This window comes from Cladophialophora psammophila, assembly GCF_000585535.1.
Source record: "Cladophialophora psammophila CBS 110553 chromosome Unknown aczJe-supercont1.2, whole genome shotgun sequence".
Lineage (NCBI taxonomy): Eukaryota > Fungi > Ascomycota > Eurotiomycetes > Chaetothyriales > Herpotrichiellaceae > Cladophialophora > Cladophialophora psammophila.
Genome location: NW_006912923.1, coordinates 1541865 through 1567288, shown reverse-complemented (window position 1 = coordinate 1567288; position 25424 = coordinate 1541865). Strand labels below are relative to the sequence as shown.

General features: G+C 50.8%; 9 protein-coding genes across 9 annotated transcripts; 4 read left to right on the top strand and 5 right to left on the bottom strand.

The window, feature by feature from the left end:
• Window positions 1-410: 410 nt before the first annotated feature.
• Window positions 411-1235, bottom strand: A1O5_01908 (uncharacterized protein; the record flags this gene model as incomplete). Its single annotated transcript, XM_007742524.1, has 1 exon — window positions 411-1235. The coding sequence occupies one exon, from the start codon at window positions 1233-1235 to the stop codon at window positions 411-413; it is 825 nt and encodes a 274-aa protein (XP_007740714.1).
• A 1221-nt stretch (window positions 1236-2456) lies between these two features.
• A1O5_01907 (uncharacterized protein) lies at window positions 2457-2824 on the bottom strand (the record flags this gene model as incomplete). Its single annotated transcript, XM_007742523.1, has 2 exons — window positions 2457-2608; window positions 2737-2824. 2 exons carry the CDS (start codon window positions 2822-2824, stop codon window positions 2457-2459), a joined length of 240 nt encoding a protein of 79 aa, XP_007740713.1.
• Window positions 2825-4602: 1778 nt separating this feature from the next.
• Window positions 4603-5219, top strand: A1O5_01906 (uncharacterized protein; the record flags this gene model as incomplete). The annotated part of the gene is made up of 2 exons (XM_007742522.1): window positions 4603-4770; window positions 4818-5219. 2 exons carry the CDS (start codon window positions 4603-4605, stop codon window positions 5217-5219), a joined length of 570 nt encoding a protein of 189 aa, XP_007740712.1.
• A 156-nt stretch (window positions 5220-5375) lies between these two features.
• Window positions 5376-6461, bottom strand: A1O5_01905 (uncharacterized protein; the record flags this gene model as incomplete). The annotated part of the gene is made up of 1 exon (XM_007742521.1): window positions 5376-6461. One exon carries the CDS (start codon window positions 6459-6461, stop codon window positions 5376-5378), a length of 1086 nt encoding a protein of 361 aa, XP_007740711.1.
• A 1127-nt stretch (window positions 6462-7588) lies between these two features.
• Window positions 7589-11284, top strand: A1O5_01904 (uncharacterized protein; the record flags this gene model as incomplete). Its single annotated transcript, XM_007742520.1, has 7 exons — window positions 7589-7988; window positions 8036-8480; window positions 8527-9215; window positions 9269-9926; window positions 9974-10096; window positions 10144-10867; window positions 10934-11284. The coding sequence occupies 7 exons, from the start codon at window positions 7589-7591 to the stop codon at window positions 11282-11284; spliced, it is 3390 nt and encodes a 1129-aa protein (XP_007740710.1).
• Window positions 11285-14734: 3450 nt separating this feature from the next.
• Window positions 14735-18177, bottom strand: A1O5_01903 (uncharacterized protein; the record flags this gene model as incomplete). Its single annotated transcript, XM_007742519.1, has 2 exons — window positions 14735-17738; window positions 17765-18177. The coding sequence occupies 2 exons, from the start codon at window positions 18175-18177 to the stop codon at window positions 14735-14737; spliced, it is 3417 nt and encodes a 1138-aa protein (XP_007740709.1).
• Window positions 18178-18695: 518 nt separating this feature from the next.
• On the top strand, window positions 18696-19436 carry A1O5_01902 (uncharacterized protein; the record flags this gene model as incomplete). Its single annotated transcript, XM_007742518.1, has 1 exon — window positions 18696-19436. One exon carries the CDS (start codon window positions 18696-18698, stop codon window positions 19434-19436), a length of 741 nt encoding a protein of 246 aa, XP_007740708.1.
• Window positions 19437-19505: 69 nt separating this feature from the next.
• On the bottom strand, window positions 19506-20846 carry A1O5_01901 (uncharacterized protein; the record flags this gene model as incomplete). The annotated part of the gene is made up of 1 exon (XM_007742517.1): window positions 19506-20846. One exon carries the CDS (start codon window positions 20844-20846, stop codon window positions 19506-19508), a length of 1341 nt encoding a protein of 446 aa, XP_007740707.1.
• Window positions 20847-22538: 1692 nt separating this feature from the next.
• Window positions 22539-25214, top strand: A1O5_01900 (uncharacterized protein; the record flags this gene model as incomplete). The annotated part of the gene is made up of 1 exon (XM_007742516.1): window positions 22539-25214. The coding sequence occupies one exon, from the start codon at window positions 22539-22541 to the stop codon at window positions 25212-25214; it is 2676 nt and encodes an 891-aa protein (XP_007740706.1).
• Window positions 25215-25424: the final 210 nt, after the last annotated feature.

Sequence of the window (25424 nt, the reverse complement as noted above, 5' to 3'; positions counted from 1 at the left end):
GTTACTCAGAGCGTACTTTTAATGCACGGGACCATAACGGCGGAGTATGTAGTTTCCAACCCGGCGACTGATAGCCATTCCTACATATTTGAAGGGTGCTGGCCTTGGAGTGTATTTATCTATCAAAGGTAAAGGCTCTCTTCTCCGGTTGTTCGCCCATGCCGCGGTCCAAAGGCTATCGGATACTATAGTCCGTCCTTTTGGTATTGTTTATGTGACCGTGAGGATCGAACACGGACTTCTAGCTCGAGCGGCATGCTTCGCGAATGTGGTCCTTAAATACGAGTTCAGCCAAGGAATAGATCAAAGGCTGACGACAATAAGCTATAATGGTATCTCTGAACTACAAAAACCAAATAAACACAACGGCAACCTACATCTGTCACATGCGCCCCACACCATGAAGCCCATCAGTGCTTGCCTTCTGTAAACCACACGGTCGCCTTGTCGATAATTACCTTGCCGCCAGTTTCAATGACATCCCCGTGGCAAGGAATGACTCGGTCATAGTCCCATTGCTTGACTCTTTTGGCCGACTCTGCGAAACTCTTCCTATCCTTGGCGCCAGCAGCGTACCAGAGAAAGCGCTTTTGCCAGGTCATCTCGCCCTTGGTGTTCATAATGCCCGCGAAGAGCTTGGTCAGGATTCCGGAATTCGGACGCATTCCCGTCTTGGAGTACTGCTCGGTGGCCGGGAGGTTGAAGAGCAAATCCGCCTCAATCATGGTCCTGCTCGGCTTGTGGAGGAAGACGAGCTCCTTGTTGGTATGGGAGTCGAAATACTCGTATGAGAACTCGGTGTCGAACTCGGGAGTGATGTGCATGTCGAGCTTGTTCTTCGCAGAGAAGACATGTGCGAATTTTGTCCCTTTGGTGGCCGGATCGCCCTCCCTCTTCTCCGGCAGTCCTTCCATGCCAATCACCTCTGCGTCCGGATATTCTTGAGCCCACGTGGAGAGGAATATGTGGTGTTCGATATCCGGTGCAATGATGTATTTGATGGGACCCATAGACGTGACTTTGGCCTTGACATCCGGTGTGAGTGCAACGGGGGAAAAGACGGCGACGTTGCCCGTCTGTAGCTTGACCAACGTACCCCGACCGCCAATCTTGATGTGCCCGAACCGCAGGAAAGGTACACTGAGCGTGGTGATGTTTGGAGTGACATCTCTGATGACCATGACCTTCGCGGGATCAGCGGGGATCAAAGAGGAAGAGGATTTGGAGGTGGACATGGTGAAGGCGCAGGTGAGGAGTGGTGTTGTATGGTAGAGGTATTCGACCTATTTGGAGAAGTTATCTGACTTCTGAAGAGAGAGGCGCTGCTGAAGAAGGGAAACTCGCATTGAACTGCAGGGAAAAGTCTCCTGATATACTTTTTTTTCCCTGAGGCCTCGTATACCAGGTATCAAACCTTCGTATCGATGTTTTTCAAATTGTCTGTGGCTTGCATTACCAAGTCATACGGTTGACTTCTGCCACGGTGCGCAGGGTTCAAGGACGAGACAGTTAAGAGGCCAGGACGTCATGCCAGTGGAAACTGCGCCGCCACGGCCGTTACTTTAAAGCAAGGCGATGCCTATTGCGGAAGAGCTCCAGCGTTGCCTCGGCTCGTAGGTTGCAAAACTGTCATAATCCCTGCAAGTAAAGTCAAATCTACTCTCAGCATCATACTTACTGCCTGGGCACAACTCCGGATCGCCGTGGAAGCTAGTAATCACCCTTAGTATGTACCTCACTAGCTGTTGAGGCTAAAGGGTTTAGCGCCCTGAAATGGGTCCCGGGTAGTGCACTTGGTAATCCCTAACATCCTGCATCTTACTTGTTAGGTACCGCACCCAGTACTGGGTACTCCGTGTTATGAACTACTTGTGCTTGTGAATAAATCCAAGTCGCCAACGAGATACTTCTCTCTTTTCATCTCTCTTTCGTCGGTTCTCTACACAGCGGAGGGAATGCTGACCTTTTGTTGGACCCTCTCAAGTACAGGCAAACAGCCATACTCAGGCATATCCTTCCGATATCTCCGCTATGTTAGCTAGAGACAATGTGGAAGAAATTGAATCAAATTTCCAATGTTGTTGTGGTTGGTTGTTCTATTCGTTCCCGGGCTGAAGATTGGACTCTATCTTGTACGAAATGCTTCTTGAAGACGCCGACTACTTGTAAAACTCAGGTGGTGTTGCATGCTCGTGATGAACGCCGCTGCAATCGCTCCATCCTCTTGAACATCTATTCTTCCCATCCACTAACTCGACGCAGTCGTCACATGTAACGTGCCGCGCATTGCAGGTCAGTATGATCCCCTCCTTCTCGAGCTAACATTGCATTTCCTTGCTCTGTTCTAGCACATGTTTCTTTTCCTTCCTACTGACCTTCTTGTGTTGATGTACCTCTGTCTCCCTTCTCTCCTTGATGTTTCTGATTCGCCTTTTGTTTTTTTTAATGTGGATATCTTACACGGCCATGCTCACGCCGTCCGCCTCGCCCGAGTTTACTGTCTTGCCGGTCTTTTTGATCTTCTCCAGCACGGTCTCGTACGAGACCGAGTCCTCGGTCGTTACGTCAGCGGTTTGTGTGTCGAGGGAGACGGTGTAGTTTTTGACGCCTGGGAATTGGTCTTAGTATCGATACGGAACTGGTGAGGATGATGCGAGCAAGTGGAATGAAAGAGAAGAGGTAGAAGAGGCAGGGAGGGCGAGAAGGGACACGATGGCATAGAGGAGGACGACTTACCGTCGAGTTTCTTGAGCACGCGCTCCACGGCGCCGGAGCAGCCGCCGCAGGTCATTGTCACGTTGAACTTGTAGTGGTGTTCAGACATTGTGAGAGATTGTTTTATGTTAATTTAGGTATCCGGAGAGCGGTTTCGATTGCGTGACGAGTGAGACCGCGAATGTAGTGACACAGAGGAGGAATCGAGGACGTCAGGGGAAATGGAGAGATGCCAGGTTCGTAAGCGAGGCGGCGGGCACGCGAGGACTTTTATATCGAGTATGCTGCTCTAGTAATGCGATATGCGAAGTGCGAGAGCGGTGCGGCAATTGTGCGTAGGGCAGGTTGGTGGGACAGCGCGGGTGAGTTGATGCGAAGGCTGAAGCCTGAGTAAGGACCGAGTTCAAAACAAAGGGGTTGTTGTCTTGTTTTCACTTATGGCGCTCAATCACGCGAAACTTGCTCGTTCTTGGGCGGGCAGGTTTTGAATTAGTAAACCTGCTCAACGCGCAAACATGGAGCAGCTGTAAATGAGACTGAAATGAGACACCAATGGGGGGGCGGTGAAGGAGGGGTGAGACCACCAGGCTCACCAGGCTGAGGATTCGGGTGCCCGGCCTGACGAGGGGTTGGGGCACCTTGGGGTCTTGGGCTGGTGGGCACCGAAACCACTCTTCTACTTGTACTTGTAGGGAGTGTTGCTATCTTTAGGCGCTCTTCGGACTCCCTATTTCTGCGATGATTGGACTTGTGATTGCGTGATCAGACAAATCAAAGTAATCTGTTCGGGAGTCACCAGAGCGAATCTCAAAGAGACCTCTGAGCAGGTTATACTCTTCTTGAGCCGCCTGCAAAAACACACCCAGCCGAATTGAAATAAGTGTCACGGGACCCAACAACAAGGCAGTAGTCGTCATATCGAAAAGAGCTAATGGCGGAGGTAGGGGACAGAGTGCCTCTATTACCGACGATAAACAGAACCCCCTTATCAACGAAAGCCACCTCTGTTCCAACAGCGAAGGCATTCGACCTGCCACTTGGGTATTTTTCGATTCAGCTTGCCACGTCCCAGGCGCCTCATGAGAAAGCGACACTCACCTCTACTTACTCAAAAGGGCTGCCAGCGCCACAGCCTGTTTCCTCAGTGCCGTGTGTGATTGCGATTGTAAATGTTACCTAGCTCCTTGCCGACCATCACTATCTTGCGTGATTTTGACCGGTAAAGGGTTTCCAGCTCGCTGAAACGAGCGATTTGAACAATGGGTGTGGCGCCCTCTGAGATGCTCTGTGCATACTCGGTCGTAACAGGTATTTGGAAACCCAGCGTATGGGCTTGGCTGGAACGCTGTTATGAGACGAAACTACTAGGTATCTTTGAGCATATTGACGAACACTCGTCCGGTGAATGGCGGTATAATAAGCATACCTGTGAATAGATATTGGTGTCGTGGGTGTGGACACAGATGCAACTTCCAAGTCATGAGGCCAAAACGCTGCCACGGAACCCAGAAAGCCGAAGACCGGGTTTTGCCTTCGATGACGCCTGAGATGCTGTCTGCCGGTGCCAGCGGACTTGCAGGGTGTCCCTGAGGAGAGCAAAGACGAAGACCTCAAGACAGAGCGGTTTGAGTGTCAAGAGTGCTTCGAGAATGACGATGTGAGTGAAGCGAAGGTGAAGGTGAAGGTGAAGGTGAAGGTGAAAGTGAAAGTGAAAGTGAAAGTGAAATGTGCAGAATGAAGGCAAGCAGTGCCAACACCAGCTCCGGATGCTCAGGCCCATGGGAAGGTGCTTCACCTCACCTCACTTTTCTCTGTACCTTGGCCCCGTCACCTTGCGGACCGCTGTGCACTCATCTCTCTTAGCATCAACGAGAGACCAAACTCTCGATGCGCATTCTTATCGCCGTGACAGCTCAAGACGACTTCCTACGCACCACCATCTCCGTCATGGACACCGACGATGTGGCAGACGACTGTCAAGTGTTGCATGGCCTACAACATCGACAACCAACTTCCAAAGATGAGCCAATTGAAGAAGCAGCGAGGCCTGCCATGGTATACCAGAGACGAACTCGTCTTACTCAGAGCTGATGTCTCAACAGGTCGCAGAACTCTCTACTGCGCAGTCTGACGGGGCATCGTTAATTGGATCCTACCCATTCAGACAATTCCTTACGCCGAATGCAATTCACATCGCCCTCCAGCTTTTCTCCGTCATAGCATTTTGCGCCCTGCTTTTCCCTTACCTACGATATACTCGTTCCAAAAAGGCCGCCGTGCACGAAATCTGCAAACAGAATGCGCGGTCTCTGTACGAGAGCCGGCTCGCTCTATGTGATGCCAGGGCTGCCACAGACTTCAGTTTTTACGGAGCCTTGGGTCTACATTGGTTGGAGTTTGGGACAATGTTGCTTGTTGCGGTGGCATGGCATCACGTCGTGTGGCTCTTCCAAGGTTGGGTTATGATGAGAATCTGCTTGGTCAAGAATGATTGCAAAGAGTAGCGGTGGCTGTCGACGCTCATGCAAAGCAACGAGTTGACATCGGATGCTGGAACGGGTGAGGGTATCAAACGTCTCATATGGAATGATGGTATTTGGCGTTTCTATCCCTTGATGAATCATTACTCCCGTAGTCAAATGGCCGCTCGTGCTTATAATCTACAGAATTCTTTTCAGCTCCAATTTCAAGCTGTCTTCCAACAGCCCGCTACCTCCACAAACAGTGCCCGTTCCTTGGTCGAACCTCCGCTTGATCTCGCCGTACCATCCATTGTCTTCCTCATCGCCCAAACCATGGTTATCAAGCAATACATAGGCGGTTTCTTGCCTCGGTTCTCGTACATCGGGATTGTTTGCGGCAACAGAATACACCAACTTCTTTGTCTCCCTCCTCGGACTCTGAAGACCCCTGGGAGTGATAAGGAGGAGCTCCGGATTATCTCCCGAGGATGGATTTAACGGTGCCCATGTCTTTCTTATGTCGAGAGACGTCAATGCGGCGTCCAGCGCCCGACTGTCAAGCACCATTCCTGGCGAACGCAAGTACAGTGCTTGATCATAATCCCATCTGCCCCATTGCAGCTCCCCAAGAAGTTGCGATCTAACATCCCATGCGTCGTATATCCTCACTGGGTGGTAAACGAGGTTGTAGAGTTCCTGGATTTCGCGCATGAAGCTCAAGGTTGATGTATGAAGCGCGGAAAACTCGGACTCCCAAGTTGATGGATACAGGAGTATAATTGACGGTTCTTTGGACAATCGAGATGATAACCGCCGCTGTTTCGCGAAGAGGAGAGCGGAGCAGAGATGATGTGGTTCAAGAAGGGCAAACATGTACGCGATGCGTTGGGGCGACGCACTGTTTCCCAAAGCTAAGTCTGACAGTTCTGCAGCGGAGTCCAAGGGGGCTTGATTCTGGTCCTGGATAATTACTGGCACTTGGACCGAGTTCAACACTCCACCGTCGCTTCCCGGTCTTCGGTTACTCTCGACCACCACAACGGGCTGCGAGCCATCTCGAGGCTGTTCCAACACGGTCGGAACAGTGTCATTGTCTTGATGCTGAAACCGAGGGGGCAAAGTTGGCACAGGCCTTCGTTCAGGCGGTCGCCGAATGGCTTCTTGTATGGATCGTACAGACTGCTGTTGTAGCACGTATCCCGAGAGGAATAGCAGGAATGTGAACATGCAGACCACTCCACTAGAAATGATGACCGAGACGGTCGAAGATGTAAGGAGGACCATTGCCCTGCAGGGACCAGTCCGTGATCCGACTAACAGATACGTTCATGCAGCTGGTTGATTCCGCGGTCGTGGTACGAGGAAGTTTCTCAATCGACTTTAACTTCAGAGTTGAGTTTCCTTGGGTCTATGCTGGTGAATTTGTTCTTTTGGTTTGCTTTTCTCAGATAGATCCGGATGAGCCTCGTGTGCAGGGAAACTGATCATGCAGTACAAGTTACGTGTTTACAGCCCCGTCGTGAGGGACAACGGGAGTCTGATCTTGGCGGCCCGACAGACCTCACGAGGCTTGGCGCCGATGACGCCGCTTTTAGGGTCACGTTACTTGCTGATATTCCTTGCTTCATATTCCGTTCTGCTCCTATTCGCCTGTGTGCTCCTCCAACCCAATGACTCGAATTTTACTAGTATACGACCAATACGAGTATGCGCCGCCATGGGCTCAGCCCTCTCAAATAGTGCCTACCGAACCGTAGTTCCGGATCTGCTCCGAGAAACCGCCCCCAAAAAACAAAGATGGAGAGCCAACTGAACAACTAATCCCACGCAAGGACCTTTCGACCTGACCCTTTGCGCCAAAATAAAAGCTACAAGCTCCGCTGCCGGCCGCCCTGTTAGCTCGATATCGGGAGAAGATCTCTGGTGTTCAGCTGCATCTGCATCAGGCCGGTTGAAGCCATGCCAGTCCCTCGATTACACGGATACGAGGGCCTAGGATCATCCTTGCAAATGATGGCAAAGCGAGCGCCGCATGCCAATGCGGCTCAAACCTTGATGCCCTCTCGGTACGGGTAGTACGTGTACTGTTTGCGCCACTGCTCTTGGACACTTTTTCGTGAGCAATGAGCAGGTGACCTGATGCCAGGGAACGACTAGACTCGGCCGTAGTAGCTGCTGGCTTGTCTCACACCCGGTCACAATGCCGGGTTCTATTTGTGAAAAAAAGAGATGGCATCCATTGAGCCCATGTGCAAGGTGAGGCTGAAGCCTGGCTTTCAAATTTCACTATGCTCCGTCTGCCGAGCAAACTTATATATCTGACTGTGTGCAACTCCCTGCTCCTGCACCAGCAATCTCTGAGCGTCAAGTTGGGACCCTCAACTCAAGCCTTCATTTGATTGATCGACGCCATGGCGAACGGCGATGCTTGCGCAGACTGTGAGCAAACGAATGTGAAAGTCTGGCTTTGTTCAGCCTGCACCGGCATTTCATTCTGCGATGGATGCTGGCCACGACAGGCTGCTCACAAAGCAAAAACTCCGGGCCTTGGTGGTTGTGTTCATACCAAAGAAGACAGAGCCACGATATTGATGATACGCTCAATCCTGGAACCGCCAATGGATCCTCAAGAGGTTAGAAATTTGCATGTCAAAGACCAGGACTCAAGGTGGTTTGGAGTCGTCAAATCCTCGGGGGGTAGAAAATCCGAATTTTGTGACTTTGGCCGTTATGGCCAAATGATGATGGAAAGTCGGCCACTCGGCGGCGCTGCCAGATACCCGAAACTAGTCTCTTTCATTGGAGACACATGTAAGTACTTGAAGATCTGGTATCTGGAGTTCCCTGACATTGGTTAGATGCTGGCAAAAGTACAATCGTGAAAGCGCTCGTGTCTCATGGCGGTTTGGTGTCCACCGATCCCGGTCGAGATTCTTTTCATACTCCTGTCCCGGGCTCCCGAGCCAATGAAGGAACGGCCACGTCTGAAGGCGTACACCTATATGCTGACCCAGAGCATCTGGAGGTCGCAATACCTATCCTTTATGCTGACTGTGAGGGCTTGAACGCCGGTGAGAAGATCCCTTTTGCTGCAGAAGATCCGTCCCATTCCAGGAAAACAGCAAAAGAGGCAAGCGGGCAAAACAAACTAAAAATGAGACTTGCTGGGAGGTCTGTTCCCATTCAATGGACAAAGGCCAACGATCCGGTTAAGGGGACTCGAGAATATGCCGTCACCAATCTTTACCCTAGGTTTCTCTATACTTTCTCCGACGCTATTGTTTTTGTCCAGAGAAATCCCAAGTAAGTTTATTTCACTCACGAGGATTCCCCACTTACAAAACGCAAGCCAACTCCACATCACTTACAAATACCTCGTCGACTTTGCAAAGCGCAGTGTTGAGAAGTCGCTGAATCAACCGATTCTGCCCAGCGCCATAGTTGTGCTCAACGCTGTTGAGGTGGCTGGTAAAGAAGAGAGATGGACAATTGAAGATGCGACGAGGAGCTTTTTCCGAGACGTCCAAGGTATCACAACTTCTGGCCATGATCTCAGAGAGCTCGCGAGGAATTTTGCTTCCGAAAGTGATTGCCGCAGCTTGTCTGCCCGTGAGTTGCTCAAATGCTACTACCGATCGGTACGCGTAATTCGCATCCCTGCGAAGAGCTCTGAAACGTACAACTTGATCAACAAGCAAATCTTGCAACTCCGAGAGGAAATCATCAGAGTCTGTCAAACCGCACACTACGAGAAAAGCATAAAGCGACGGCTGGCCAACGCCGACGACTTGCAGCAATACCTACAAGCGGGCTTCGAGCATTTTGCCAACGACATTGAAACACCGTTTGACTTCAGAACGGTGTCCACTCGTAATAAACTCATTGCCCACGATTTTAGCGATCATATTTTGACGTTGGCAAGAACCATCCACGAAAGCACCCGTCACGAGCGTCTCCAACCGAAAATACTTCTCGGGGGTCTGTGTTCGCTGATAGCGTCGTGCATTCTGTTGGACTACGTCCGGAACAACTTGCAGGGTAAGTCGGTGCTGTTCTTCGTGCGGCGAAGATTCTCATTACTGGTTTTACAGGTCCCGTGATTGATTACTTCGCAAAAAACTACGCCCCATTCTGCAGGACTGCCTTATATAGATTTTGCAACGACATTATGTCTTGCGAATACGCAAGCAAGAAAATTCCTCACTGCTGTAACGTCAAGTCCGCCCACGACAAGGGACACCAGAATGAGAGGGGTAAGAGAGAGATTGGACCATACAGGTCTTCACTTATAGCTTCTTCATATGAGAAGGTCTGGATCAAGAAGATCGAAGACAATCTGAAGGCGCTCAATAGCACTTTTATAAAAGAGCTTCGCACAAGGTATCCATTCCAGGGACAAGCTCGGACAAATCTTTCCAACAACCAGGAAGTCTCCGTTTCGACAGACATGAAACTAGTCTCACGACTACACGAAGAAAAACTCGCCGAATTCTTCTCATCCCAGATCAAATCTTCACGGGATTTTATTAGCTGTGTAAGCTGCTTTCGATGTCTCATGGCGACTCCTGAACATGCACTCGAATGCGGCCACATCCTCTGCGGCTCTTGCATTCGAGAACACGGAGAGGAACAAGACGACCTTATCACTCTTGTCGGAAGCTGCCCTTTGCATCGAGGAAAGAGGTCCATGAACTGGAAAATAATCAAAAAGCCCGAATTCGCAGGCCTGAGAATTCTGTGTCTGGACGGGTGAGTATCTCTGCAACCTCTCATACGAAGCTAACATCAGTGGCTAGCGGGGGAATTCGTGGGGCTGTGGAGCTTGAGATCTTGCGTGCGATCGAGAATTGCATCAACAACTACCATTCAACTCACGGCATTCAGATTCAACAATTATTCGATCTGATTGTGGGAACAAGGTGAGTAAACTAGCCCTAGTCCTTTCTGAGAGTCCTGACGCAGTTAGCACCGGTGGCATCATCGCTCTCGGCCTGGTTGCAGCCCAGTGGCCCGTTTCTAAATGCACACATAAGTTCACGGCTCTTTGCAAAACAGCATTCACAGAGAGGGAATTCGCAGATACAATCTTCGAGAAACTGGCGACCTTAAACCACGGGAGCAAGTACAAAACCACACCCCTGCATCAAGTTCTGCAAGAGTCCTTTCATAACCACCTTCTGTTTGGGGGAAAAGGTAATGCCGCTAGATACGCCACGAAGGTAGCTGTGGTGTCTACTTCAGGTACTGGCAACCGATCTTTAATCATGGCCAACTACAACCGACAGGAAACTTCTGATCCTGGATACACTTTGGAAACCGCGAGCGCACCGAATGAAGCCTTTCGTGTCTGGGAAGCTGCCGCGGCAACCTCGGCTGCTCCGTCATACTTCAAACCTTTTGTGAGGCGTGGAAGGACTTACCTTGATGGGGCTATCAATCACAATAATCCAGTGGTTGTCGCGAAAAGGGAGCGGAGGTTGCTATGGCCAGATGTCGAATCGCGCCATCCGGATATATTCCTCTCACTCGGTACGGGCCAACATGCAGCAGAGATGAGCCAGAAACTAAACAGACTTTCTGGTCACTCCAGGGAGGACCAATTGAGAAGAATGCAGCAAAAGGAAGGATCTCAGGACTCCCGAAAAAAGTATCGAGCCTGGAAAGGCATCAAAAATTACTTCAGCGTCCTAGTAAGTGTCACTGGTCCATGCTGATTCTGCCACAGGTTGGTAGATCTTCTAATCCCGGTCATCCAGGTTGACAAAATCGACAATATCCTTGATACTGAATGGTCCTGGCATGAATTCTACCGCGACACAGTCGGTGAACAGTGGGCAACGGAATTTGCGTCCCGTTATGTCCGCATCAACCCTGACCTCAGAGAAAAGCCTCCGCCATTAGATGCAAATTGGGATGTGAATAGGCTTCAACGAAAAGTGTATAAGCTGCTCAGACAACCTCCACTGGCTAGGGATATTATTGAAATTGCGAACGCGCTTGTTGCCAGCACCTTCTATTTCAAAAAGGACGAGTCTCACCTCCATGGCGATAGACAAAACCGGGTCTTTGTCTGCACAGGTGAGTCAAAGCGACTTGGAAGGAGGTAGTTAATGAGTTCAAAAAAAGGTCATATCCAATGCAAACTCGTCCACCAGGACCAGAGCATCAAAACCCTAGCTGAATTTCTGCAAAATCACATCATTGGGGACTTTGTTCCCACCTTTGTGGTGAAGAAGAGTCTAACGTCCCTGGAAGAATTTACAGTACGTACCACTTCCCTTGAAAACTTGATGCACATCTCTTTTCGCAAGGCCGCCGAGCTAAAAGGTGACGCAGCTCCTCGATCTCGACAAAAAGTTTCTCGACGACATGTACACTCGCAAAGTCTTCGAGGGAACCTTCAATACGGAAATTGAGATCCAGGATCGCGAAGATCCAGTCTACATCCTTCTTCGGCTCAGACAACCTAGCTCAACGCCGAGCAAAGTCCACACATGCGACTACCCCATCAGCGGCTTCCCGCGCAGATTTATCGTGGAGAACGAGAGAAACGGTAAGGATTCCTCTTGCGTTATGTTTCCCTCTCGATACCGGAGACTGACGAATGCGTGCAGCGTCAAGACAGCAAAAGCGAAGGCAAGAGCTGGCAAGGCGTCGTGAAGCTGCTGGCGAGGCTGCCGCTTCTCTGCCGTTGCCACCCACCAGCCAAGCCGCCGTCCCGAGGTCGTCGTACAACATGATTGCGCGTGTACCGTCTTCGGAAAGTCTAACCGATTCAGATAGAGAATGCGATGATGGGCTGCTGTCAGAAACAGTGCTGAAAGAGTATGAGGCATGGTCGGTTCGAGACTGAGTTGGCTATGCTTTATTAAGCGTGATTGATAAGGCCGTTGCGAACTTCACGGTTGCTAACTATATGGACTTTGCTCACCAATTGCTTGTTTTCTTACACCTACATTAATCCTATGTTAGCACAAGCGGAAGGACTCGTTACCGCTCCTTATACCCAGCTGTCACCCAGACCTTGACATCAGCCTTGACACCCTGGAGCGGGCCAGTGGGAGTGGCAGAAACAATCCAGTCGTGTGGCGGAATAGGTAGTTGTACGCCATGGCCGAGGAAAAGGTAGGGTAGCGATGCCTTGGCGATGAGGGCCGATCTTGCAAGGATCCGGGAAGGCAGCGGGTAGGGTCCATGGCCGCCGAAGACGCAGAGGCGAGGACGAAGCGAGAATCATGTCCATCTCCCCACAGGCCGAGTTCGCGCCATCGTTAGCAGCCCTAGCGCGCTGCCCTTCTTCCCCCGACCCTGTGATGCCCGTCCCGCCTGACTCGCGCGATCTGGGCGAGCACAGGGCGGCGTCACGCTAATCCGGGAGGGGAATGCGTTCCGAGCAGTTTTCAGCCTCGTCAGGTACTCAATACCTCTCCCGCCTCCTCAGCTCACTCTGTCCTATGCTTGATAGCCCAAGCAGAGTGACAACTGCTCGGAATGCGAAGATATTCCATGTTGGTGCTCTGAATGGTCATCGTCGCGGTAAATGCGTCATCGTCACACGTCATGTCCATATCGATGGCGGTGGACTAGGAGGGATATGTTGTCTCACCGACAAGCCAGACCAACACCTCCTGAATGATCCATAGTCGCACCTAATTATGATCTTCACACAGCTTCCCCAGGTTGTCGTGTATGACGAGTTTCGAGGAAGGCCTTTTGGAGAATAGAGTCTGGTTCCAATTTTCTCCCAGTCCTGGATGCAGGAGGGCCCCCAACACCATGGTCTCACTGTCGTTCGCTATGCAAAGCTAGCCTTGCACAGCCATGACTACGAATGCAATTTTTTCACTCCATATCCCTAAACGGCTCCACTGGGATAAATCTTCGCGGCTTAAGACGCTCCGTGATGTCTTCATACTCGTGATGTGAGAGTGCATCGGCATCTGCGCCTTGCATCAAGAACAACGAGCAGATCTCAAGCCAATCCTGAACAGTGTTGTTGCCAGTCTTTGCTAGGTTATTTTCGATGGTTAGGTGACGCAAAATCAGCTTCCCAACTGTCGACTCTTCAAACGGGGCATTGGGATCTTGACCACCAGACAAGAGTGATTTAACCATTGCTGGCAGCGGTGGAATTCCATGCCACGATCTGCCGATTGTTGCGTAGATCAACAGCGGACATTCGGGCTGACTCTTGAGATGAGGAGAAGCCAGTTTCGACTCGGCATAGCGGACAAGACCCTTTATAGTCACAAACGTCAGGAAGGATTCTGTACACAAATGGCACCGTCTGCCAGGCTTCGGATGAAGCAGCGTTGACCAGAACATCTCGTTCTTCCACGCTGTTGAAACTCCCTCGGGGCTATGTGGACTGTCTACTTCAATGAAGCGGTGCACAAAAGACTCCAACTTGTCAAGGAGTAGCACAAGAGCGTTGCCTGACTTCTCTTGGATCCGAGACGCATGTTCAATCGCACGCTCTATAAGGTCATTGGCATCCAGCTGCCAGTGAAAGCCGTCGTCAAGCCGGAGGTGCAGGAGAACTACGATCGACTGCAGAAGAGCAATGTCTGGGTCAAACGCCGAAAGGTTAATTCTTTGGTGAGTCGACAAGAAGTTATCACGAAAAGTCAGGTATTCTTTGACTGTTTGGTGAATAAAATAGACTCTGCCCCTAGGTTGTGATCAGCAATAACACATTAAACACAGGCAACGGACCAACCCTTGGACCTCCACCAGGCCATCACAACCGGAAACCAACTGGCGCTGGAGTCTTCCTTCCTGCTCGGTATAGTCAGGAATCAAACTCGAAATGTCAGTATCGACACTGGTGCCTGAGCGCTCATCCAACGCAGCACGAAGCTGTCAAAAGCTTATCCCATCACCACGAGCATGAAGCAAGATCTGAAATGATCTTGCGGCCTCGTTCAAGTATGGAATCTATTCTTGCAAGTGAAAATTCGAAAGCAGCGATGACGAAGGTAGTGAGAACTTTGACGAGGATGATGACGATGAGGGCTGCAGTGAAGTCGCTGGCCATAACAAAGCCTGCAATGAGCGCTACGAAGATGATGGAAGAGATGCAGTGCTGTCGGTGTGATTTCGTCGTTGAGACACAATCATCAACATCCATTGATTGCAAAATGTCCACAGTCAGAGCGGCCGAGATACCCATCAAGGTGAGATTCTGCAAAGCGCAAACGCCGCACGCTTTATCATGTGTAATCAGGCTAGGGCCAGCAAGTCCAAATGCATCCCCTTCCACAACTCTTTAAACTCCTCCCAACACTGGCTGGTCCTGGTGAACATACTTTCTGGAGGGTCGGCACCTGAAAAGATGTGGAAGATCCGCAATGCTGGCCATTACTTCTACACGGCCTGACGTTTTCTTCAAGATTCTACCTCAACTCCCCCCGCTCCGCCACTTTGACGACTAACAAGCGTCGGTTTCCTGTCGTTTGTGCCAAATTTTGTAGGACTTCGCGGGCAGAGAGATTGCTTCAGCCTACTCTCCCAATATCAAACACAAGAAAATCCCCCAAGTCTTGAAATTTACATGTTTATAACCACCGACGCTTGGATTGGCGAGCCCCCACTTCGTAAAAGCCTGGAGATCTGCCTCGTTTTCTCGTCCCTCCAGGAGAGGACACTCGTCCTGGGTTCGAGACAGTTGAGGCTTCCTCAAACCCCCTGTGCTGATGATCGCTCTTGTCGCGAACTCCGTTTCGTGAATCGTTGGAGACAAAGAGGGGCTGTCGAGGTCGCGGAAGCATATAGTTCTGTTGATGTCTGTCGCTGGCTTGGTGTGGACTGAAATGCTCGGACTGCATTGGAGCCCGCTGTTCGGTTCTCCATGGCCGAGAGCTCCACTCCGATCTGTGATCAAAACCCCTACCGTGCCGCAAACGAACGTCTTGATTCCAACGAGGCTCGTGTGATGACCATTGTTTCCGCCGGGGATCATATGGTGACCCTTCCTTCCATCGTCGCTGAATCGTGACCGGTCGAAATTCCTGAGAAGAGGTATCTGGTAAGCGAGGATCATTGTTATCGACTTGTGGTCCTTGCTGGAGACCAACAGAGTATTGTCCCGGCATCGTTCGACAAGAATCAGCCCTCTGTGCTTGGTTTCTGAGGTTCTCTAAATGTTTGGCTTTGTCATTTGGGAGGAGAGACAGCAGCATCTGAAACAATGCTTTGCCAGAGCTCCCTCCCGTTCGATGCCAAATCGAATCACCACCTTCCTGGCAGCGACACTGTCCTATCATATGACCCTCGTCAAGCCGTTCGTTTGCTCCGTAAAGCAGAAATAGCTCGCAAATATCAAGACAGGGTCTGAGAAGCTCGGATTTCCGGTCAGTCCAATCTGCGCCTGTTGTTTCCTTGCCAACCGAGATCAGGAAATCAGTCCATACGGTATGGCTGCTCCGGGACAGCCGCCGATTTGGGTCCAGGCCAGCCTGCAAAAGAAGAGCTATCATCGATGGGGCGAGTCGAGGGATATTGTTGAAATTCTTTAGGGCACTTTGAAGCAGAGGCCGTGAAGACGCCCGGTCAAGTTGGAGGAGCCTTGAACCATATTTAGCTTTCACAGAGAGAGCTAAACCGTTAGATACCAAAAACTCAACAAATGGCTGAGATGGACCTGATTTCTCAGCGTAGAGAGAGTGCTGACCGAGACTCTTGATCTCATCTGTCAGAGTTAATAATGGTCGTCCACCGCTAGCCTCCGCTTGGCGAGCATAGAATATAGAGTTGTCAAAATGAGAGTTCATGGAAGTGCACCTATCCCCAAAGCCGGCGTTTTCGACTGCTGGAGAGCTCTGATAAAGTTTGAACATTACAATAGAGCTTCGAAGTAATGCCCGATTTGCGTCGAAGTCAGTTTCCGAGGTATTGCGTAACAGAAGACACCATACCTCAGGCTTCTCGAGGAACTCCCGGACGGTCAGATGGAGAAAGTTAACATCCGGGCAAAATTCATGACGTCCCGGTCCGCTCGATCTTGAAGACGGAACAGCCTCGAGTAGGCCTCCACAACGGCTTTTGCAACGAGCGCCTGTTGTAGTAATTCGATCTTGGAGCCCAACTGGAGACATGGCGAAGAAATCGCGATTGGAGGGGATCTCTGTATCGGGGTCGTCTGCAAATGACAGTTCCAGCATTGAAAGTGAGCCTCTGGCGTGATACATCAACTGTAGTAAACGGCATGCCTGCTGTCGGTAGAAATGAGGTTCGATTTTCTCGAGGATCATGGAATACATCCCATCAAGCTCCAGCGGCAACTCATTTAGACGTTGTTGAAGGTCAGACGGCGAATCGTGATTCGTCATGCCAGCTCGCAAAGATCTCACAACCAATACCACCCACAGGAAAACGCCGGAAGCTCGCTTGACCACTTCATCTGTCAGGGATAGAATCTGCGAAGAAAGATCATGTGACACCTTGGACCTTGGATGATCTGAAAGATTGTCGAATACGTATCTTTCGATGTCTTTCCGAGTCAAATCTTGCAGTCGAAGATGAGAGTAGCTGCTAAACGCCTCTTCGAATACCATAAGAGGACGACTGGAAAGACAAATCTTGACGTGCGGAAATTGGGATAGTTGCCAGCAAAAGTCGGCGATTTCGCGGTGATCGCCGTCAAATTCATCCAAGCCATCAATGAACAAGCAGAATTTGAGCAGACTTTCGTTCTGGGTGATTAGTGTGGTCAAAATATCCCTGAGCTCGCTGACGGACCACGCATGCCACGCTGATCCCAATGATCTGAAGAAATCTAGCGGCTGGCGATGCAGTTGTTGCCACAGACTTGGAAGCACCTGGCTGATCATACTCGGCCTTTGCTGCAAGATATTATAGATTAGTGACCGTAATAGGCCACACTGCGATCTCTGCATGCTGTTCCCGAGCGACCAAAAGAAGAAGCTGGCTATCACAACTTCTGAACCGCCTCCCCACAGTTCTAATCCTCGTCGAGTATTCTCGTTTTGCAGGATATACTTGAGCAAGGTACTCTTCCCGCTCGCAGCTTTACCAGTTATCCAATAGATGTCTTTCTTAGTTTCGAGCCATTCGATGAAGTCATCCCATGGTCGCTCGACGTCTTCTGAACCCAGAAATAGCCATTGGAAGGTCTCGGCGTGGGCAGCAGCGACCGCCTCTGTGCGGACATTCATGCTTTGATATGCGAAGCTTCGTAATATGGCTATCTCGGTGGTTTCTGGGTTGTTGGATGGCTTTGTGGCCTTTTCTGGTAAGTTTTGCGGTGGGCTTAAAGTCTGCAGGTACTCAAGTGTTCTTTGCAAATTCAAGCCGTATTCTTCGATGAGCTTCGTGAGTGTTGTTGTTGCATTGTCAAGAGACGTGCTGACAAACTCGTTCGTGACAAGGTGTTCTCTTCCTACCACTTGGGCCACATCCTCGACCTGGGATTTAATTTGACCGATGCTGTTTTGGATTGACGAGAGTGCCTTTTCCTGCTGTCCAATCTTTCTTGTTGCTTCTGTCTGGCACAGCAGGTTTCGGTTGATTTCCGTGCTTTCCACGTTAGCCTCGTAGACACTGAGTTGAGGAGGCGACTAGCTCACCTCACGGATGTCATTAAGCGTAACGTAATCTGGTCGCGAAACATTGCCAATCGATTTGCCATGTCGTCTACTTCCTTCTTTGAGCAGACACATTTGACTGCTTGGCGAAGGCTCTTCCATCTTCGTAATCTGCCTTGCGCCTGGGCTTGATTGAGTCTTGTTAGGAGTTGCCGGGCTAGTTCCACGGAAGCAGACAGCAGTTGGTCGGGTATTGTCTCATCTGGATGGAGCTTTTCGAGTTTCGTTTTCATCAACAAGAGGTCTGAGGTGACGAGATTAAGATCCTGGTGCTCCTGCAGGAGCCCATCACGAGTACGATAGATTTGATTCCCTTTTGTTACCACCTTTGCAGCGAAGTCGAGGAATTGCAGGACGCTCCCTGCCGCACCAATCGCACTCACTGGGTCAACCATCTGTGAAATCAGAGCAGAATACGTTGCACGACACGAACCAAAGAAGCCCTGTTGGGCGCATCGTGGGATATATGGGAGGATGCCGCCATACTTGATTGTGGCTGTGTGGGGCTATGTCGAGCTGAGAAGTACTGGGTACTCGGTAAAGCCGGAGCCGATCACTGGAGGAGCTACATAACTGGATAGATTAAGCCCCCACTGGTGCCTATTTGTTTTGGTAGCTCCGTGCGTGCTCAATTGAGGCTGAAATGAGGCTGGTGAGGCTGAAGAGGGAACCAGGCTCGTCAGATGTGAGTACAGGGAGGAATCACGCTAATCCGAAAAGGGGCGAGTCACGAGCATTTTCAGCCTCGTTGGCTCTGTGACGTTGCTGCCAGCCTTGCAAGTCCGAGCGGGTAACATTTTTGCATGCGCCGAACTCACTCACTCACGCCGCTCACTCTCCGCGCAATATCAAAGGTGCTAAAGACAACTAGACTCCTGCTATCCCTTGTCCCATCCTTGAACAAAGAGCTACAATGACGCACCGCGCCGATGCCTCCAACACCCTCGATAATCGCGGCTACAGCGGTCCGCTGGTACGAGGGCAAAATCCTGCTCTCCTCCTAGAGACAGCCATGCGCGACCGCATCACCGACTCCCTTTACTGGAAAGAACAGTGTTTTGGTCTGAACGCAGCCACCTTGTGCGATCGAGCCGTCGAACTCAGCTACATTGGCGGTACATATGGCGTAGCTATGAAACCCACGCCCTTCATCTGCCTCGCATTTAAACTCCTGACGCTCGTCCCCGACCGAGAGATTGTGCTCGAATACCTACAAAATGGAGGAGAGGAGTGGAAATATCTGAGAGCGTTAGCGGCATTCTATGTCCGCTTGACGTTCGAGCCTGCAGACATTTACAAGACCTTGGAACCGTTTCTGGAGGATTCGAGAAAATTAAGGCAGAGGAGGAAGGAATCTTATGTCTTGATACACATGGACGAGTTCGTGGACAATCTGCTCACGAAGGATCGAGTGTGCGGGACAAGTTTATGGAAATTGCCTGCTAGGCAGTTGTTGGAGGATTTGGAACAGTTGGATGAGCGGGTTAGTCCAATGCAGGCGGAACTGGATGTCATGGAAGAGGAGGAAAATGGCGAGAAAAGAGATGAGAATGAGGGTATGGAAGATGTGGAAGATATGGAAAGAAACGGGACGGCTTCTGAGAATGGGAGGAGTCCCAGGTCGTCGAGCAGGAGTCGTTCGATCAGTGATTGAACACAAGCATGACCAAAAAGGCATGCATTACTCACATCGGAGCTTGAAATCACATTTGAAAGCTTGACTTCAAACGACGATAAACTCCTCGTCGCTGGGGGACGATGACTCGGCCTTCTCTGACCTCGATTTGGCCACATCAGTCTCGATGTCGCCGACACCATGTCCTGCATCTTCCGTCCCGAATGGCACGATCATGGACACCTGGGATCTGATGAGGTCGATTAGAGACGTGCCGTCATCGTGGCGTTCCCATGTCGGATGTTTTATGTGTCTCTCGGGCACTTCGAACTCCTGTGGCAGTGGCGGCTTCTGGGTCGTCGCTTGAGCCACATCCTGATCATTATCATTGCCGTCATCCATATCGCCCCGGACTTGATCCTCCTCGAGGTGGGTTAAGAGAGGAGTATCTTCACGAGCACCTGTCTTCGGAGTTACTTCCGCGTGCTGAGCGGCTGTTCCATCCTCCTGTTCTGGCGAATCAGGCTGCCTTGGGCTCTTCGAATTCACCAAGTTGAGGGCGTCTGAGCCCACAGACTTGTCATCGTCGTCATCATTCTCACTCCTAAAAGATCGTTCGGACGCATTATCGGCATCCACAGCAGCAACTTCCTGCTGACCCCAATTTCCCTCGCCCTCCTCACGAACCACGACTTCTCGTCCCCTCCATACCTCCCTCCTCACATACCCGTTCCACTCAGCAGCATCACATGGCGCGTCGAGTAGCTGGGGCATACTCGGGCCACCAATGTCTGTATTTACCACATTCAGCAATGTTATGGAAAATGCATCTCCAAGGGTATCGCCACGGCGAGTAGCCCCGCCACCCCCAGCTATTTTTCGTGGCGTGAGCGGGTTGGCATGGGCATATACACGAACGGGCCAGATGTTCCACTGCTGTTGAAGCTGCAGGACCGTTGTGTCAATCACATCGTTGACCCAATCCCTGTTCTCCGGGTGGAGAAGTTGCTCGAAATTGACAAGCAAGACGGGTTCATTGGAGTTGATGTGCAGGTGTTTTGACCGCGGGACGTTAGGATCAAGGAGTCCTTTGAGCATGGACTCGACCGTCTTTGCTGGAACCCCCATCCCCTTGCCCCTGCTGTTGCTGTGCTCGTCGATGTTCATCTCGTCCTCGATTTCGACGTGTGCTGATTCGCAAGTGATCAAGTTCCTTGCGGTGAGGTCTGTGACGTTACGGACGTCTCCGTCACTGCAGCCGCCCCAACTCAGCAGGGCGTCACATATTTTGGCCACGAGGAGGATCCCTGCACCAGTGTGGGCTGCGGCGGTTTTCTCAAGCTCCTCGTCCTCGAAGCTGAAAGAAATGACATCTTCCACTTTGACCTCGAAAGATGCTGGTAGGTCGAGGATGATGCTCTTTTGAGCTTCTGCTCCTGAACTATCCATATTCTTCTTTCTTACGGGGGACCGACGTCCGCGATAAGCCTGGAATTGGCAGCGGGTGACCTCGAAACTGTAGTAGTATGTCGCCGTCGATGCGTGTGACCTGGTTGTTTACGGTAGCCCAATTGCAGCCGCCTCAAGGATTCCAAACGGAGGAGGATCTTTACATTGCGTCAAAACTGTAATTCGACGGACAGATCGGGGAGATGCGACGATTCGAATTGACTTGATTCAATCAAGTCACGCACAGGCGTATGTATGTATATACTTACATGTAATATCCCCGAATAATCGTCCTCCACGCCCATTCGGCTAACTAATCCCTGTGCGAGTTGCTGTCCTGAGGCAATCCCGCCCATGACACGAGAGGGGTAGCAACCAGATTTTGGGAGGACGCCTTCGGCGCTAATGCAAGGCAACTTGGGCACAAAAGATTTTGGACGCATCCAATCAGACGACGCCCCCAATGTGAGTGGCGCAAGGCAAAACTACCAAGTAGAGCTACACACAGAATCGTTCCTCCTAGCGGCATCTCAGCCCCTGGGGAGGACAGAAGGAACCGTGGCACACGGGAGCCCTATATAAGGCAAGGACAAGGCTTCTTCCATTTTATCCCACTTCTCACCTCCAACCCCCGAGAAGTGAAGATTAGACAACACTGACCATCATCCAACCTCCTTCAGCTCATATTTGTCTCCAAAGGTTAGAAAGATGCCTGGTTTGAATGCCGACGTGCATGCCACCGATCCCATATGGGATTCCTTTAGGGACACGATTTGCACGTTGTACCTGATTGAAGATCAGAGTCTGGAAAAGGTCATGGAAGAGATGAAGACGAAATATCAATTCACTGCGACGTAAGCTCCGACTGCCATCCACCCTGTTCTAGTTATGCCTATCAGCTAAGTCTCCGACGTAAGGCGCAATTCGAAGGGCACTTCAGAAGATGGAACTTCCCGAAAAACTTAACCAAAGAAGAATGGGCTATCGTCACAGACAAAATTCAAAAACGGAAAAGAGACCACAAAGAGACCGAGGTGTACATTAATGGGCTACTCAAGAACCCAAAGAAAGTCCAGAGAGCTGTGTCACGGTATGGTTCTGACTCAAGAATGCTTTTTCAAGGTATAAACCCATTGTTTTCCCTCCGTATCCCAGGTCACCGCTCATCCAAAGTACCAGCATCATCACCACAAACACCAGGGGACATTACCGTTCGCACACCGTTGCCTCCTCCTCCTACTCCTGCTGCGGGAAGAACCTCTCCAGCACCTGTCTTTGTCACACCAACGCTAGCGAATCACACGACCTTTTCGATAAGCTCCCTCCCCTTCATGCAGTTTAAATCGGTAGTCAACATACAAGGTGCGTGGATCCGTGATCATGCTTTTTCCGTGGTTACTAGGCGGGGGACTCCTTGGAACCAAAAGGTTTTTCGATAACAACCAATGTGCCCTTTAACCTAACTTGAACTTGAAAGGGACCTACCAATCTTGGTCTGCAGACTCTCTGCAGGCAAGCAGCCCTGAGAGCAACAGTTCAACATCCGCTGTCACGTTGCCGGATCTTCAAACGAGCATTGTTGATCACTTCCAGAAAGGGGCAGACAGAGAAGGCCCTCCGACAGCATTCAGCAGAAACCTCAATGCGTTGATGCCAGAAAATCTGTTTTCCTGCGGCACCGCAAATTTGCAGATGACCTTACCGCAACACTCATCACCCGCAGTGGACTTTTTAAATCTCACTCTGTTCATGGTTTCGAACAAGCTCTTTACACTGGATTCGGATATGAGCAAAAAAGTCTATAACTGGATCCAACGCCGTTCGGATGTCGGGGTTCTTGAATATCTCTTATCCGTTGGCGGGCCGACGGCCGAAGCCCTTGCAGAGCAGTTCTTCTCTCTCGCGATGGAGGAGAAGGATGCCCCTACTGTCAAGAGGATATTAGATTCCGGTCTTAATCCCAATGAGTTGAGACGGTCTAATTCTTGGTATCAGCTCACACCGCTTCAACGAGCTTGCGAACTGCGCAGCCTGGAGCTTGTGCGAGTATTGTTGGATGCTGGAGCAGACGTCAACAGCTCATTGCGAAACACTAAATCTCCTCTGAGCTATCTAATTCACCGAATAGTCGCGAATTGGGACGGTGATGGCACTGAGAATTGGGACGGTGATGACATTGAGAATAGCGACATTGATGACATTGAGAATCGCAATCTTGATGACATTGAGCTGGTACAAGTTCTCCTTCGCGCAGGCGCCAATGTCAATCCCCCGGATGAATCCCCGCTGACAGAGGTTGCATCATCATGCATTCCGAAACTCGTTGCTGTCCTTCTTTCTGCGGGAGCAGATCCAAATGTCTCAGATGACCATTCCGGCACTACTCCACTCAGTGCGGCAGTGCAAAGTCGTGGGCCTATATCCGATATTATCTCGATAGTTCGCCATCTGCTTCAGGCCGGCGCTCATGTGAATGCTGTTACTTCTGATTGCGATGGAGAAACAGTAACTGTGTTGGAGGCGGCATTGAGCTCTTCCAGCGTCGAATTGAGCTCTTCCAGCGTCGACTTGATCCGAATACTGTTGGAGAGGGGAGCGCATGTTACCGAATCCGCATTGGTCGGAGCCGTGGAGGTGGGCAACTTGGACATCGTCAATCTCTTCCTCCGCTCTTCAGCTCGAGTCACGCAGAAAGCAATCAAAGAGGCAGCACGCAGTGGTCAATGGGGAATATTTTGGCACCTGCTTGACTCTGCAGAAGACAGCATAAAGGAAAGCAACCTCAGTGATGCACTGACCGCAGCTATAAATCGTGGAGAAAAAGATCTGGTTGACACTCTATCTACGTCTGGCGCCAAACTTCGAAGCTCTCCCGGGCTGACTGCGGCCATCCAGGCAGCTGCTTCTAGGGGAGACATTTCAGTCCTTCGTCTCCTTCTCAGTGATGGGTCGAAATACCGAGCTACCGCTATCGAGTCTTTAGGTTGCGCTCTCAGCGTTGCCATTGCCCAGGGCAAAAGCGACGTCACTACGTTACTTCTTACGGCTGGTGCAGACGTAAACGACCGGAACACTAAAACAGAGAGCACTCCCCTTTTGGAGGCAATACGTCAGAAGGATGCTGGCCTTTCACAAAGGCTCTTAGCTGCTGGGGCAGAGGTTAACACGACAATAACTAATCATCAAGGCATTGACCACAGATGTACAACTTCTGCACTGCCAGCAGCAGTGGAATTCGGTCATCACCCATTGATCCGAGACATAATCGCTGCAGGAGGTGATGTTAACGCGCCTGCGTGGGAAAAAGGCAAAACGGCACTCACGATAGCAGTCGAGCGAGGTGACTCGACCATCATTCAACTTTTGATTGATGCTGGTGCGGACGTTAATGCTTCAGCTGCCAGTTATTTTGGATATACAGCTCTTTCAGCTGCTGTTCGGAACAATGACATCAACATGGTCCACTTTCTCCTTGACCTGGGGGCGGACCCGAATGAGCAGTCCTTGACTGCTGCTGTTTACAAAAGCATAGAGGTGATGCAAACACTGCTAACAGCCAGGTTAGCCAGGTATAAACATTTCTCGACAGGATTTGGTTGCCCAAAACTGCAGCATGCTATCGCGTCATCAAATGCTGTCATGATTGAAGCGCTACTATCGAGTGGCGTGGATCCAAACACTATTGTCAGGTTCCATTATGGAGAATACAAGAATTTTGTCCACTCCTCTGTTGAGTTGCACAGAGAGTCTGCCTTTGGAACAGCAATCAGGGTTGACAAGAGCAAGGACCTATGGGTGATCCAGATGCTCTTGCACCGCGGTGCGGATCCCAACAAGGTCGTGAATGACACTAGAGATAATACCGCTCTTCTGTCAGCCATCAAGCAGGGGAGACCGGAACTCGTCAAAATGCTAATAGCTGCCGGAGCAGATGTGAATCTGCCACCCGTCGATCGGGTGTCGGCTACGCCGCTGCAACGGGCAGTTGAGCGAGGCAAAACGGATATTATAGATATACTCTTGGAGCAAGGTGCAGATGTGAATGCACCTCCGTGTGGTCGAACTGGAGCAACTGCGCTTCAATTTGCTGCTATCAACGGATACATCGGCATAGCGACTATACTGCTAGCGAAGGGAGCTAACATCAACGCTTCGCCCGCGAAGATTGGAGGGAGAACAGCACTTGAAGGAGCGGCTGAGCATGGTCGGATCGATATGCTACAGTTCCTCCTGGATGCTGGAGTGCAACTCATCGGACAAGGGAGTGAACAGTACGCAAGAGCACGAGAACTTGCTTCGGAGAATGGTCACATCGCCGCGAGGCGCCTTCTGGAGGCTTATTACGCTCGGCAGGTGATGGCTATATAGCTTAGGGGCCACTGGTAATGAATTTTAGGGAACAGCGAGGGTTACAAGACATGACCGACCGGATCCCTCGGTGCGCGCTTCGTACTACGGTGGGCTTGAATTGCTGCGGGCTTGGGAGATTGTCCCAAGTCAGGAGATCGTTGTACTGTGGCGGTGCTAGGTCGTTCGCTTTTGGGTGGCTATCCATCGAGGACAAGAAAACAGAGCAAA